Source organism: Plectropomus leopardus, chromosome 17 (assembly GCF_026936395.1).
Source record: "Plectropomus leopardus strain MGB_pleo_1.0 chromosome 17, ASM2693639v1, whole genome shotgun sequence".
NCBI lineage: Eukaryota > Metazoa > Chordata > Actinopteri > Perciformes > Serranidae > Plectropomus > Plectropomus leopardus.
The window spans coordinates 32,703,174-32,716,324 of record NC_142192.1 but is presented as its reverse complement, the minus strand read 5'-3'; the positions used below and the strand labels follow the sequence as shown (position 1 = coordinate 32,716,324).

Here is a 13,151-nt window from a genome sequence, read left to right as displayed (position 1 = left end):
CTGTTCGAAATACAATCACCGGAAGTTAAAATAACCAAAACAACATGTGCACACTAAACAAATGATAAACTTTTAAATACACATCCTGACTCATGGGGAACACAAAAGGCTGCAGATCCCAAACATCACATAATAATACTGGCAAAAAAAGTTCAAGTGTATTCTGGTTAAAGAGTTGTAGTTCTTTATGTTGCACAATCTGTCTGCTTTAATTTGCATCCAAATTAAGGGACGAAAGCAAGTTTGAAGTCTGTGCAATAAATGTCTCCCTGGACGCGTGTCCTTAAGAGCGGTTCGGATTCTTAAAAGAACACACTAGTTTGTGCATTTTTATGATGTGTGTAACGGGTGTGGTGAGGACCCAGATGCAGTACAACCGTAACCAGGATTAGTTGGTAATAACTTTTATTCAGACCAACACAATTCAGACACGAAGCAGGATGAGGTAAGTCAGCATACAGTTCGTTCTTCGGGTCGGAACCCGCAACACAGTCTCTGGAGGGAGATCGAAGCAACGAGCCGAAGCTGACGTCACTCGGCGTGGATGTGGAGGAAACCCCGTAGCCCAACAGCTCGACAGCACGTGTGGAGTTACCGTCGAGGAGAAGGCGGAAGCGTGGTCGGGGACAGGCGGAGGTTCCGAAGCCGAGTAAGCAGTCCGATGATGCAGCGGTACCGATGGGGATGGACCAGGAGGATCGTCGGGGCCAGGCGGAGAGGTCTTTACCAGCGAAGCAGATCAGAGACGCCAAAACAGAGCTCGTGGTCGAGGACAGGAGGCAGGTAGGTTTACCGGGGATCAGGCGAAGAGAGCAGGTCGGGGACAGGCAGGGTCGGCTTTCGGAGATCTGGCAGGAGAATGCTGGAGAGTCTTGCATAATGCGTAGAACAATCTGGCAATGAGAGTGTGTGTGTGGCAGGCTTATATACTGGGTTGATTACTGATGAGATGCAGCTGGAGGTGAGTAGAGCAGGCAGAGTGGGCGTGGCCCGCAGGTAGAGTGAGCAGAGGAAGAGTGAATGGAAAAGGACTGAGGAGGGGGAGGGGAGCAGGAATCGTGACAGAACCCCCCCCCCAAGGGACGGCCCACGACGTCCCACCACCAACCACCGGGCAGGGCGGGCGGCGGGGCCCGGAGGAGGTCAGAACTCCTCCGAGACCCCAGACACACTCCCCCCGTCGACATCACCGGAGTCCGAGGCAGAACCCACGTCGTCATCCCCGGGCGGTGCGGACACAGGAGCAGGACGGGAAGCAGAACCGGGACCCCCACGTGCCGAGGCGGATCCGGAGGGCTGGTCGGGATGTTGCCGATGGAACTCCTCCACCAGGTTGTCATCCAGGATCTGGCGTGCCGGAACCCACGATCGCTCCTCCGGACCGTACCCCTCCCAATCGACGAGGTACTGAAGGCCCCTACCACGACGGCGAGAGCGCAGCAGGCGGCGTATCAGTATAGGCAGGGGTCCCATCTATGATGCGGGAGGAGGAGGAGGTCGGGACGGAGGTTGCAGAGGGCTCTCCGGAACGGCTTGATTCGGGAGACATGAAAGGTGGCATGGACCCTCATGGACCGGGTAATCTCAATCGGACCGCCACTGGGTTGATCACCTTGTCGATGGGGAACGGACCGATGAACTTGGGAGCCAACTTCTTGGAATCCTCCTTCAGGGGGAGATCCCGTGTCGACAGCCAAACCTTCTGCCCCACTTGGTAGGCTGGAGCCCGGGAACGGCGCCGATTAGCGGCCGTGGCGTAACGTTCTGCGGACCCCAGTAGAGCAGATCGGGCCCGGGTCCAACCCTGGCGGCAGCGACGGATGAAGGCCTCCACAGAAGGGAAGGCGGTCTCCCTCTCTTGGTCGGGAAACAAGGGAGGTTGGAACCCATACGCACATTGGAATGGGGACATGCCGGTTGCAGAGCTGGTGAGGGTGTTATGAGCGTATTCTACCCACATTAGATGCGAAGACCAGGAAGCGGGATGTCTGGATGCCATACAGCGGAGTGCTGTTTCCATCTGCTGATTCTTACGTTCAGTCTGGCCGTTAGACTGAGGGTGGTAACCGGAGGACAGGCTGACCGAGGCACCCAGGAGGCGGCAGAATTCTCTCCAGAATGAGGAGGTGAACTGGGGACCCCGGTCCGAAACCACATCAGTAGGGAGACCATGGAGACGAAACACGTGTTCCAGGAACAACTCAGCAGTCTCTTTAGCAGATGGAAGTTTAGGCAGAGGCACGAAGTGAGCCATCTTACTAAACCGGTCTACCACTGTCAGGATAGTGGTGTTGCCTCCCGACAGCGGCAGACCGGTTACAAAGTCCACGGAGATGTGGGACCAGGGACGATGAGGCACAGGCAGGGGCTGAAGGTGACCAGCAGGAGCCCTCCGGGGAGCCTTATTCTGGCTGCAGACTGGGCAGGCGTTGACGAAGCCCGAGATGTCCTCGTCCATGGTGGCCCACCAGAACCGTCGTTGCACCACCTCCTTGGTACGGGCAATGCCTGGGTGACAGGTGAGCCGGGAACTGTGTGCCCACTGCAGAACCTCGGACCTCAGGTCTTGTGGAACGAAGAGCCGACCTGGCGGACAGGAACTGGGCCCCGGCTGGTCCTCCACTGCCGCTTTGACCCGCTCCTCGATGGCCCAGGTGAGGGCGGCCAGGAGACAGGAAGCAGGAATAATACTGTCCGAGTTGGAGGAGTCCCCCTCTCCAACCAGAAACTGACGGGACAGGGCGTCAGGCTTGATGTTTCGGGAACCAGGTCGGTATGACAGGGTGAAGGTGAATCTGGCGAAAAACAGAGCCCACCGGGCTTGACGGGAGTTCAGTCTTTTTGCAGAGCGGATGTACTCGAGGTTCTTGTGATCAGTCCAGACGAGGAAGGGGACCTTGGTTCCCTCCAGCCAGTGTCTCCACTCCTCTAAGGCCAACTTAACTGCCAGCAGCTCACGGTTACCAATATCGTAGTTCTTCTCAGCAGGGGACAAACGACGAGAGAAGAAAGCACAGGGATGGAGCTTCTGGTCCTTGGCAGATCGTTGAGAGAGAACGGCCCCCACACCCACATCGGAAGCGTCCACCTCCACCACGAATTGACGGTCAGGGTCCGGAATCAGGAGGATGGGAGCCGAGCTGAAGCGTTCCTTGAGTGTACGGAACGCTCCCTCCGCGGCCGGAGACCAACGGAAGGGGATGTTGCAGGAGGTGAGGGCCGTGAGAGGAGCCGCCACAGCACTGTAGCCCCGGATGAACCGCCTGTAGAAGTTGGCGAAACCCAGGAAACGTTGAAGCTGCTTGCGGGAATCAGGAACAGGCCAAGAGGTGACTGCAGAGACCTTAGCCGGGTCCATCTCCATATGGTTATGGCTTATGATGTAGCCCAGGAAGGAAACTGACGTGGCGTGAAACTCACACTTCTCGGCCTTCACAAAGAGGGAGTTGCTCAGCAGGCGTTGCAGGACGGTCTGGACGTGGTGAACGTGCTCTTGCTTCGTGCGGGAGAAGATCAGGATGTCGTCCAAGTACACGAACACGAATTTGTTGAGCAGGTCCCTGAGCACGTCATTGATCAGAGCCTGGAAAACGGCCGGGGCATTGGTTAACCCAAACGGCATCACCAGGTATTCATAATGTCCTGTTGGTGTGTTGAAGGCCGTCTTCCACTCGTCCCCCTCACGGATCCGAACCAGGTGGTAGGCGTTTCGTAGATCCAACTTGGTGTAGATAGTGGACCCTTGTAGGAGCTCGAACGCCGAGGCGATGAGAGGGAGAGGGTAACGGTTCTTTACGGTGATGTCGTTGAGACCCCGGTAATCAATACAGGGTCGTAGGGAGCCATCTTTCTTGCCTACGAAGAAGAACCCTGCGCCAGCGGGAGAGGAGGAGGGACGGATGATGCCAGATGCCAAGGCCTCCTTAATGTAAGTGTCCATGGCCTCTCTTTCCGGTGCCGACAGGGAATACAGACGTCCCTTGGGGGGAACAGAGCCAGGAAGGAGGTCAATGGCACAGTCGTAGGGACGATGTGGAGGCAGTGACGTGGCCCTCATCTTGCTGAAGACCTCTTGGAAGTCATGATACTCTGGGGGTACCATAGAGAGATCTGGCGAGGAGCAGGAACTGGAACAGGGAGCTGGCACTGGCGTGACCGTCTGTTGAAGGCAGACCTGATGGCACGAAGGACTCCACCCCAAAATGGACCCCGTAGACCAGTCGATGTGGGGGTTATGCCGACGCAGCCAGGGGTACCCAAGGATCAGGGGAAGATTAGGAGACCTCAGCACATGAAAACGGATGGTCTCCAGGTGTGTGCCTAGCAGGAGCATGGAGATGGGCGTGGTCTGGTGGGTGACCCTTCCCAGGAGGTGGCCGTCTAGTGCGCTGGCCGGAACAGGACGGGGCAGAGGGTCCAGCTCGATCTCCAGCTGCCGAGCGAGTTCCTCATCAATGAGTTTAACATCAGCTCCAGAGTCTATGAAGGAGGCGAGAGTGTGGGACCCCTCACCCAACAGAAGCTGGACATGGAACAGGGGCCGTTGATAGGGGGCAGAGTTCAATGATCGGCTCAGCAGGATGCCCCCATCTACCGCTGAGCCCTCCCTTTTACTGGACACCGTGAAACAAAATGGCCGGCCTGGCCACAGTAGAGGCAGAGGTTCCCGCGACGTCGTCTCTCCCGTTCCTCTGGTGACAAACCGGTGCGGCCCACCTGCATGGGTTCGGCTCCTGAGGTGGGTTCAGAATGGAGACCGGGGTTAGCAGGTGGCCCATGATGATGAACGGAGGGACGGTGTTCAGCCCCCTCCAAACGTTGCTCTCTCCTTCTGGCTTGAATCCGCCTGTCTAGCCTCGTGGTCAGTTCGATCAAGCCATCCAATGAGTTGGGGAGGTCGAACGAAACCAGCTCGTCCTTAATGTACGGAGCTAGCCCGTTGAGGAAGGCGTCGCATTGAGCCGCCATGTTCCACTCACTCAGTCGAGCCCGGGTTCTGAAGTCGATGGCGAAATCAGCGACCGTTCGGTTCCCCTGTCTCTGGCTCAGAAGACCCCCAGTGGCGTCAGGTCCTGCTGGTACTGGTCCGAAAACCTTTCGTAGTTCCTCCGCGAAGGACTGGAAGGAGGAACAAGCTGGCGTGCCTCTCTCCCATTCCGCCGTTCCCCTGGCGAGCTCTGCCGGTGAGGTGGTTAATGGTGAAAGCGACTCTGGCTCCCTCCGTGGCGAAGGTGTGTGGCTGCAGGGCAAACAGAATCGAACAGTTCGTCAGGAACGGGTTACAACCCTCTGGATCCCCGGCGTATCGTTCAGGAGCCCCCACCCGAGGTTCGGATGCCGGGCTGAATGTCTGTGGCAAAACAGGTGAAGCTGGGGCTGGTGTTGGCGGAGCGTGCTGAGTCAGCGAGGAAGCCATCTGCTGCACTTGGGTGGCTAACTGCGTTAGCGCCGCGCTCAACGCCGAAGCTGATTGGCGAAGCTTCGTTGCATTCGAGGTGAGCTGTGCTTCGTGCTGTTGCAGCATTCCCTCGACGCGGGCAAGACGGGACTGGAGAGCGGTGTTGTCTGCTGGGTCCATGTTTGGCCAGATTGTACTGTAACGGGTGTGGTGAGGACCCAGATGCAGTACAACCGTAACCAGGATTAGTTGGTAATAACTTTTATTCAGACCAACACAATTCAGACACGAAGCAGGATGAGGTAAGTCAGCATACAGTTCGTTCTTCGGGTCGGAACCCGCAACACAGTCTCTGGAGGGAGATCGAAGCAACGAGCCGAAGCTGACGTCACTCGGCGTGGATGTGGAGGAAACCCCGTAGCCCAACAGCTCGACAGCACGTGTGGAGTTACCGTCGAGGAGAAGGCGGAAGCGTGGTCGGGGACAGGCGGAGGTTCCGAAGCCGAGTAAGCAGTCCGATGATGCAGCGGTACCGATGGGGATGGACCAGGAGGATCGTCGGGGCCAGGCGGAGAGGTCTTTACCAGCAAAGCAGATCAGAGACGCCAAAACAGAGCTCGTGGTCGAGGACAGGAGGCAGGTAGGTTTACCGGGGATCAGGCGAAGAGAGCAGGTCGGGGACAGGCAGGGTCGGCTTTCGGAGATCTGGCAGGAGAATGCTGGAGAGTCTTGCATAATGCGTAGAACAATCTGGCAATGAGAGTGTGTGTGTGGCAGGCTTATATACTGGGTTGATTACTGATGAGATGCAGCTGGAGGTGAGTAGAGCAGGCAGAGTGGGCGTGGCCCGCAGGTAGAGTGAGCAGAGGAAGAGTGAATGGAAAAGTACTGAGGAGGGGGAGAGGAGCAGGAATCGTGACAATGTGCAAATCTGGCAAGTTAAAGTTTTGGGTATGCCTTCAATATGGACCGACTGCAACATATTTCACTGGCACTTTTTTCATTTTTGCACTGAAACTTGTAACATCAGAAAAATAAAAAAAAAGATTTCAATGTGTAAAATATTCACACATACCTTAAGTCTAATTTCTCCAAAACATTATGATGTGAGAGGTCTGGTGCTGATAAATGCTTGCAGAGATTCTCACAGTCAGAGTGATTGTCACATTAAAAACCACTGAACAGAACTGCAAGTTGCAGATTGCTTTTTTTTGTTCTCCATGATTTTGAAAACTAGCAAACCATTTTTTTGCAGTCCCCTTTTACTTCAGTTTATGAAGTACATTCACCTATTTTGGATTCTCAGTTCAGCATAAAGGAATACAATTAAGACAAAACTTTTCTTCACAATTTCATTGTAAAATGGCTTGAGTAATTTAGATACAAATACTTTTTTTCCTTTTTATTAGGAAAAAAAAATGCCCCCCAAAAAATCAATTGGCGATGCTCTCAGGCTTACTAATGGAAACATGTCACATCTTTTTTTAATAAAATTGTGTCATTATTTATTTTTCCATAATCAGCAATGACTGATTGTTTTGCATTTTCATTCACAGTGAAACTTCTGCTGCAGGTGAGTGATATTTTACTCACCTATTTTACTATATTACATAGCTACAAAAATACATCTGAAAGAATTCAGCAGCAACATTTCTTGAATTTACCAGACAATGTTTCCTTTAAATCTAAATAAACAGACAAAATGGTCTAAAATTTAATAGTAGGCTCTAAAAGTCCAAAAAAGTCAACACAGATTTTGGATTTTGCATAAAATAATCCCTTAAATACAGATTACAAAAAAATCACTGAGATAAACTTCACAATAATGGATTAAATAATACAGTTTTAAATTAAAAAGTAAATAAATAAACACTCTTTAGTCCAGCGCTAACAATCTGATAACACAATTTAAGACTACTTCCTCAATACTTTACCAGATACTGAATATTGATCTTAGTGATTTTTTTGGGGTAGAAAAGAGCGACTTTATTGTTTTCTGTGAATGGCAGCTGTGGGGCGGGTCTTCACCTTCAGCAGCTCTGGGATTGGTCGATTGCTGTCCTGGTAAAAATCCAATCCTGTGATCCACTCCACGTCTCGGACTCGTGACTGATGGAACCACATGAGATCCTCAACCCAGTGAGACTCGGCTTGTGAACTCTGTCAAAGTAAAATAGAAAGTGACAGAAGTTGTTATGGCTACGTTTCTTCTTTCTGTTACTTGTGGTTCTCGAAAATGAACCGTCTTTGTAACTGTTGGTGCTCACCTTGGTTGGGATTTATTGATAATTGAATTCTAATGTCTCCTCATCAGCTGTTTTTTGGATTAAACATCTGAATGAAGATTAAATTATCAGAAACCTTCATTATCAACAGTCACGGCCCCACAAGGATAATTCCATGAAATGTCGACTCTCTAGACGGGTTTCCATCAACCCTCAAATTGCAAAAACTGAAACTGCGAATCCCATTTATCAGAAAAAAGTTTTTGACGCTCACATGTGGTGGTATTTCAGGCAATTTAAAAAGCTACATTTGGCAAAACTGCAATTGAAACCCTTTTTTGTCTCTGCTTTAACAAGGGCTCCATTCATGTGTGATTACACACAGCAGCGTAGACAGATGAGGCTCTCTGAGGCTGAATACTTTTTATGACCTCATTTGATAAATAATTCTGGCCATAAATTTGTTCTAATCTCTGTAAGTGAGAGGTTCTCTTTGTAGCTCGATCACACAACACAGAAGCGAACCACTGTGGCATTTATGTGTGTTGAAAAAAGTGAAAAGAGGAGTAGGAGAATGCAGATGTGGTCGTGGCTGGAGAAAAGAGGACAACTTGGCACGTCAGTTTTATGACGAGAGCTCTAAGTAGTTATCAGCATCTACTGGCATTTATCAGTGTAGCGCTCATCAGTTTGTCATTTCATGCTGCATTTCCATTGGTTGGATAGTAGACATGAGTTGTAACAGAAATCACACAGTGAGATTCTGATCCCAAATTTCTGACACTGTCAGAAATTTATTCCTGTCTGTCTTTGATCACACGGCCACCCTTGAACCTCTCTCACTGTGCGACATAGAAGGCATTATCATCATATCATATCATATCATATCATATCATATCATATCATATGTCATCATATCTCATTGAACTGTATCGTATCTCTGTTGTTTAAAACAGGTCTCTTTTGAGATTGAGACCCCAATGAGATTACCTGTATAAATAAAGGTTAAATAAAATAAATAAAAATCGTATCGTATCATACCGTACCGTACTGTACCATACCGTACCGTACTGTACCATACCATACCGTACCATACCGTACTGTACCGTACCGTACCGTACCGTACCGTATCTCATTGCGCTGCCAAGGTGTATACCAGGCTTTAGATCTTTAACTCAAACCTGTGAAAAAGGGAACAAGACAAAAGTGGTGCCTCCCTTTTCATGACTTTCATTATTCCTCGTGGGTCAGTAAGAGGAAAAATCATCACTGTTACACACAGGAATAGAGAATTTAAAAAAAATAGGAATAGAGGACGCTTTGTTCAGGAGCATGATGGGCTGCCAGCAGGAGGGAGTTCATAAGTCATACAAAGAGTTTCAGTTTATCCATCTGGAACAGTAAACAGTGGTGGGAAGAGGAGGGCCGTGAGTATAAAGACACACATTTGGCAGTAAAACATGATTTTAAAAGGGACTCTGTGGTTTCTTACTTTGCAGCTTTCCAAGTTGACTGGTCTGTGAGGCAGCAAGAAGGAAACGGTGCGCAGCTCGCCAACACAGGTGCTCACAGGCAGGGCCGAGTCTCTGCAGCTAGTCATCACGGCAAAGTAATGTGTGGGGATGGAGATGTTGGTGCCAGACACAAACCTGGAGTTAACAAGAAAACACAGTCTCATTCATCGAAACCCAACACAGCTTGATTCAATGGCTCCCATTCGTGGGAGCAAAACACAAATTTAATTCTTTCATAAACAATGGAGACAATGACTTGGCATGAAATTTGCTATAAAAATTATGACAGGAGATAAGAATACTAGATATTGAGGTCACAGAAAATGTTATTATTATCATTATTATTATTATTTATAATATTCATAATAAAAAAAATAATAATAATAATAATAAGCCATTTCCTGCTTTGTCTCTGTGTGTTTTTATATTAATGGTGAAACAAAAAATAGATTGTTTATTTTAAAAAAAGGAAGCTGTAATGTGGTGATGATTATACCGTCATTCATCATGGCTGAAACTCACTCTTGGAGCTGCTCTGGAGTGTCGTATCGACCGTCGTAGTTGAAATCGAAGGCAGGGCCCGTCACCACGTTAACGCCGTTGTAAACTGAGGCGTATTTCTTTAACAGTGTGCTGTGGAAGTAATCCCAGATCTCTGCAAGAGGAGAGAAGAAGTCAAGGGGAAGTTGTGCAGGGAAGTTTCTCCAGTCAGGATGTTTACATGATATTAGAAAAAGTCAAACTATTCTGATAGGAGTTGACAGCGAGGGAAAATGTTGATAGTATTCTACATAAAGCGTACACTTAACAACCTAAACAAATTAGCTTGACTTTTCAGAAACATAACCCAAAAATAAGAAACAAATTTGGTAAAAAAAAACAAAACAAAAAACAAACAAACAAAGCAAAAAAAAAAAAAAAAACAACAAGAAAATGATACCAAGAAAGCACTATTTTTTTCTTTAATTGTAATTCATTAATTATTAATTAATCTCTTTCCCTGTTTTCTGATCATATCTAAGAGTCTCCTGCTCATTTTCAGATAATTTCCTAGGCACCTTATACTTCAACTTCTTTTTTGTTTTGTTTTGTAATATTTTTTTGCAGTTTCCAAAAAACTGATATTTTAATGCCAAGTTATAATGTGTTTTTTCCTTGTGTGTCTGAAGAAATGAAATTAGTTTTCTCAAGTTTCAGAGGTTAAAATGTTAGTAAAAGGCATTTGAATGCAGCACAATAAAAACAGAGGTCAATCCAGGTATTAAAGGGTTAAACTGGTCTTGATTTTTTTTAGGTGGCTTCAAACTAATCGGTTACAGCAGACTTTTCTCAGCCCTGTTTGATTATATGTACGTGACGCGTACATAAACAGCTGTGATTGTGACAGTCACTTACTCTTAAACTCGGGGTACATCGGCACCACATTGCTCATTGTCAGAGCGTCGTACTGCTGCTCCGCTGTCGTGTTCAGATCTGAAAAAAAAAACCCCACAAAAACATAAAATAAGTTTTGGGCAACATGATAAAAGGAAGAACATCACTGAACTTGAATAATATGCAGAACTTTTAAACTGATAATTTAAGGCAGGTTTTTGTTTTCCGGCTAAATCTGCATGAAAATATTTTGCAGTTGTGCTCAGTTAAACTTCAACATCAGTTTCTAAGAAACCAAACACTGCTGCATCATCGCATCGGGCACGAAATCAGTCCAGTATCCCTCAGAGCGTTCTTGAGACATTGTTTTTACGTAAGTGAGATGGATGCAAAGACGCAGAGACCTTTGACCACCAAACCCTAACCAGTTCATCCTTGAATCCCACTTTAAAATTTTACTTAAATGGATCTTGGAAACCAATTGCCTTAAAAAAGGAAAGTGAATAAATCTTACTCGTGAAGTTTTGCTGTATTTACTTAATTTTCTGATGTTGGTGCAACTTAAAAATGACAAGTGAAATTATCTTGTTCTTTCTAAGTTTCAGGAATTTCAGAAAACCAAGTTAGCCTGACTGAATGTCAGTGCCAATGATGAAGTTAGGAGCAACCTGGAGAATACAGATATATAGCTCAGTAAATTTGGCTTACTTAATTTGCTAAGACTTAAAAAGACTGATTTAATTACACTTGTCATTTTTAAGTTGCAACAACTTCACGAAATTAAGTAAAAATTACAGAATTATCAGTTGTATCTTTTTACATTTTTTAAGTAAATTGGTTTCCTAGATGTTTTTAAGTAAAACCAACTCGTAAAATAAGACTTGTGTGATGAATTTGAGGAAATTCCCTCAAGGTGTTCTTGAGATTTCAAGTTCACGTTTCCACCTGATAAGTATTTTGTTTTTTGTGTTGTAGTGAACTGGGAAATATGGGGCACTCATGGTTAGAAAGACAGGTTGGAAGATAGGACCAGCATGCACCTGGGTCAGCAAAATGTTTTTTTGTTTTTTTAAAACTGATTTCTTTGTTTCTGTGTTTCTTGGATAAACAAATTAACTGACAAACAGCCGCTTCACTAGCAAGGACCACACATCAATCAGAATTAATTTTAACAATTTATTGATGTGAATGTAGATTTGGTATAAACATTGATGTTGGATTATTGGAATGGATGGTTGAGTGCGGTGTGGGGAAGCTTCGGTGGGAATCCGCCGTGGCTCCCGGGCACGACAGACCCCCAAAAGCGTGCATTATATGAGAGAGGAAAAAGCCGATTTGAGATCTCTTAGGTCGGAACGGACGTAACGGTGATAAGCTTGGGAGGACCATCTGCCCATGATCTGAATAAAGTGTTCCTGTATACCGCTGCGGGAAGCCGAGGTGGCAGCTCCGATTCTGAAAGAATGTCCGGAGTAATTCATGGGAGAGATGCCTGACAATGACGGGACCTGACGGAAGTGTTAGTGGAACCAGAAGCCGGTAACCACTTGGCCGGATTCAGATGCAAACAGAGGGTCATCTTGGGATTTGCTTTGTGATGTCCGGAAATGTAAAAAATTGGAGAGAATAAGGAAGGCGTTTAGAACTGATTGAATGTTAAAGTAGAAGACGGGAGTGGGTTGGCTAGATTAGTTGGTTTTGGTTCTTTTTAAAAATAACTATGGTGTCGTTAGAGAAAAAAGGTCTGAGAGGCAGGCGTGCCGACGTGGATCGTATCGAAGGGTCGAAGCAGTGAATTCTGAGCATCTGAGGAAACGGAAGAAGGCGAGAATGAACATTGCCTCTTGAGTTTGGTTGACGTGAGGTATGCTATATCTGGAGCGGATGGTGTGGATACAGCGTGACAGCAGATCCGTGGTTAATGGGAGTCTATGAGGATTTTGGGCTGGTTCTTAGCGTGAGAGGCCTCTGAGTAGTGAGGTGATCTGGGGATGACCATGAGCTGGCCATGACTACCGGTTAGGAGTTTAGAGATGAACGAAATGCCGCTGAGGTAGACTTTGATTGTCTGGGTTTTAATTTCCCAAGACAGAATGGCCGTGGGTGATGAAGCAGGTTAAGGTGATGAGATCAAATGAAGGAAAAGTGATGTTATGCATGTCGTGAAAGTTGTGGAAACAATTCCAAGCCGACCGGTATGGAGAGAGAGTTGCATGGGGACGGGCTATTGATGATGGTGTTCTGAGATTCTAGATCAGGGGCATGAAAGCTGGGTTTAGATGTTGAAAGACAAGGTCGAATATGGAGGAACCGGAGTCGGGTGTGCGTCTACATGAGGAGCCAAGCTTCTGAACTTCTTTATTTATGATGTCAAACTACTGCGAGATTGTCTGAGTAGATGAGGACAGATAGGCGACTCCATTCACGGCCCCATAACGTGGTGGCGACGATGACGGGGTAGATCTCAAAGAGAGCAGATAAAGTGACCTGGCAGTCTCCTTCCAACTCTTGGGGCCATTTGCCTACGAACCAACTTTCATCGTAAAAAACCCCCAAAACCGGCAGACGGAGCCGCGTCATCGAAAAAGTTGATGTCCTGAGGATGAGACAGGTGATCGTCATAAAGAAGGAGAATCGTTC

At 47.6% G+C, this 13,151-nt stretch overlaps 1 protein-coding gene and 1 long non-coding RNA gene across 2 annotated transcripts in view; one reads left to right on the top strand and one right to left on the bottom strand.

Moving 5' to 3' along the window:
• LOC148186731 (uncharacterized) overlaps positions 1-13,151 on the top strand; it is a 42,831-nt gene that overhangs the window by 12,469 nt on the left and 17,211 nt on the right. The window lies entirely within an intron of this gene.
• Positions 6,786-13,151, bottom strand: part of LOC121958217 (venom phosphodiesterase CdcPDE) — a 51,243-nt gene continuing 44,877 nt past the window's right edge. Inside the window, exons 23-26 of the mRNA XM_042507086.2 lie at positions 10,533-10,610; positions 9,660-9,792; positions 9,116-9,272; positions 6,786-7,558 (exon numbers count right to left, since the gene is read on the bottom strand). Coding sequence (XP_042363020.1) covers positions 7,385-7,558; positions 9,116-9,272; positions 9,660-9,792; positions 10,533-10,610 — 542 coding nt within the window. The 3' untranslated portion in view covers positions 6,786-7,384. The remainder of the gene's footprint in view (positions 7,559-9,115; positions 9,273-9,659; positions 9,793-10,532; positions 10,611-13,151) is intronic.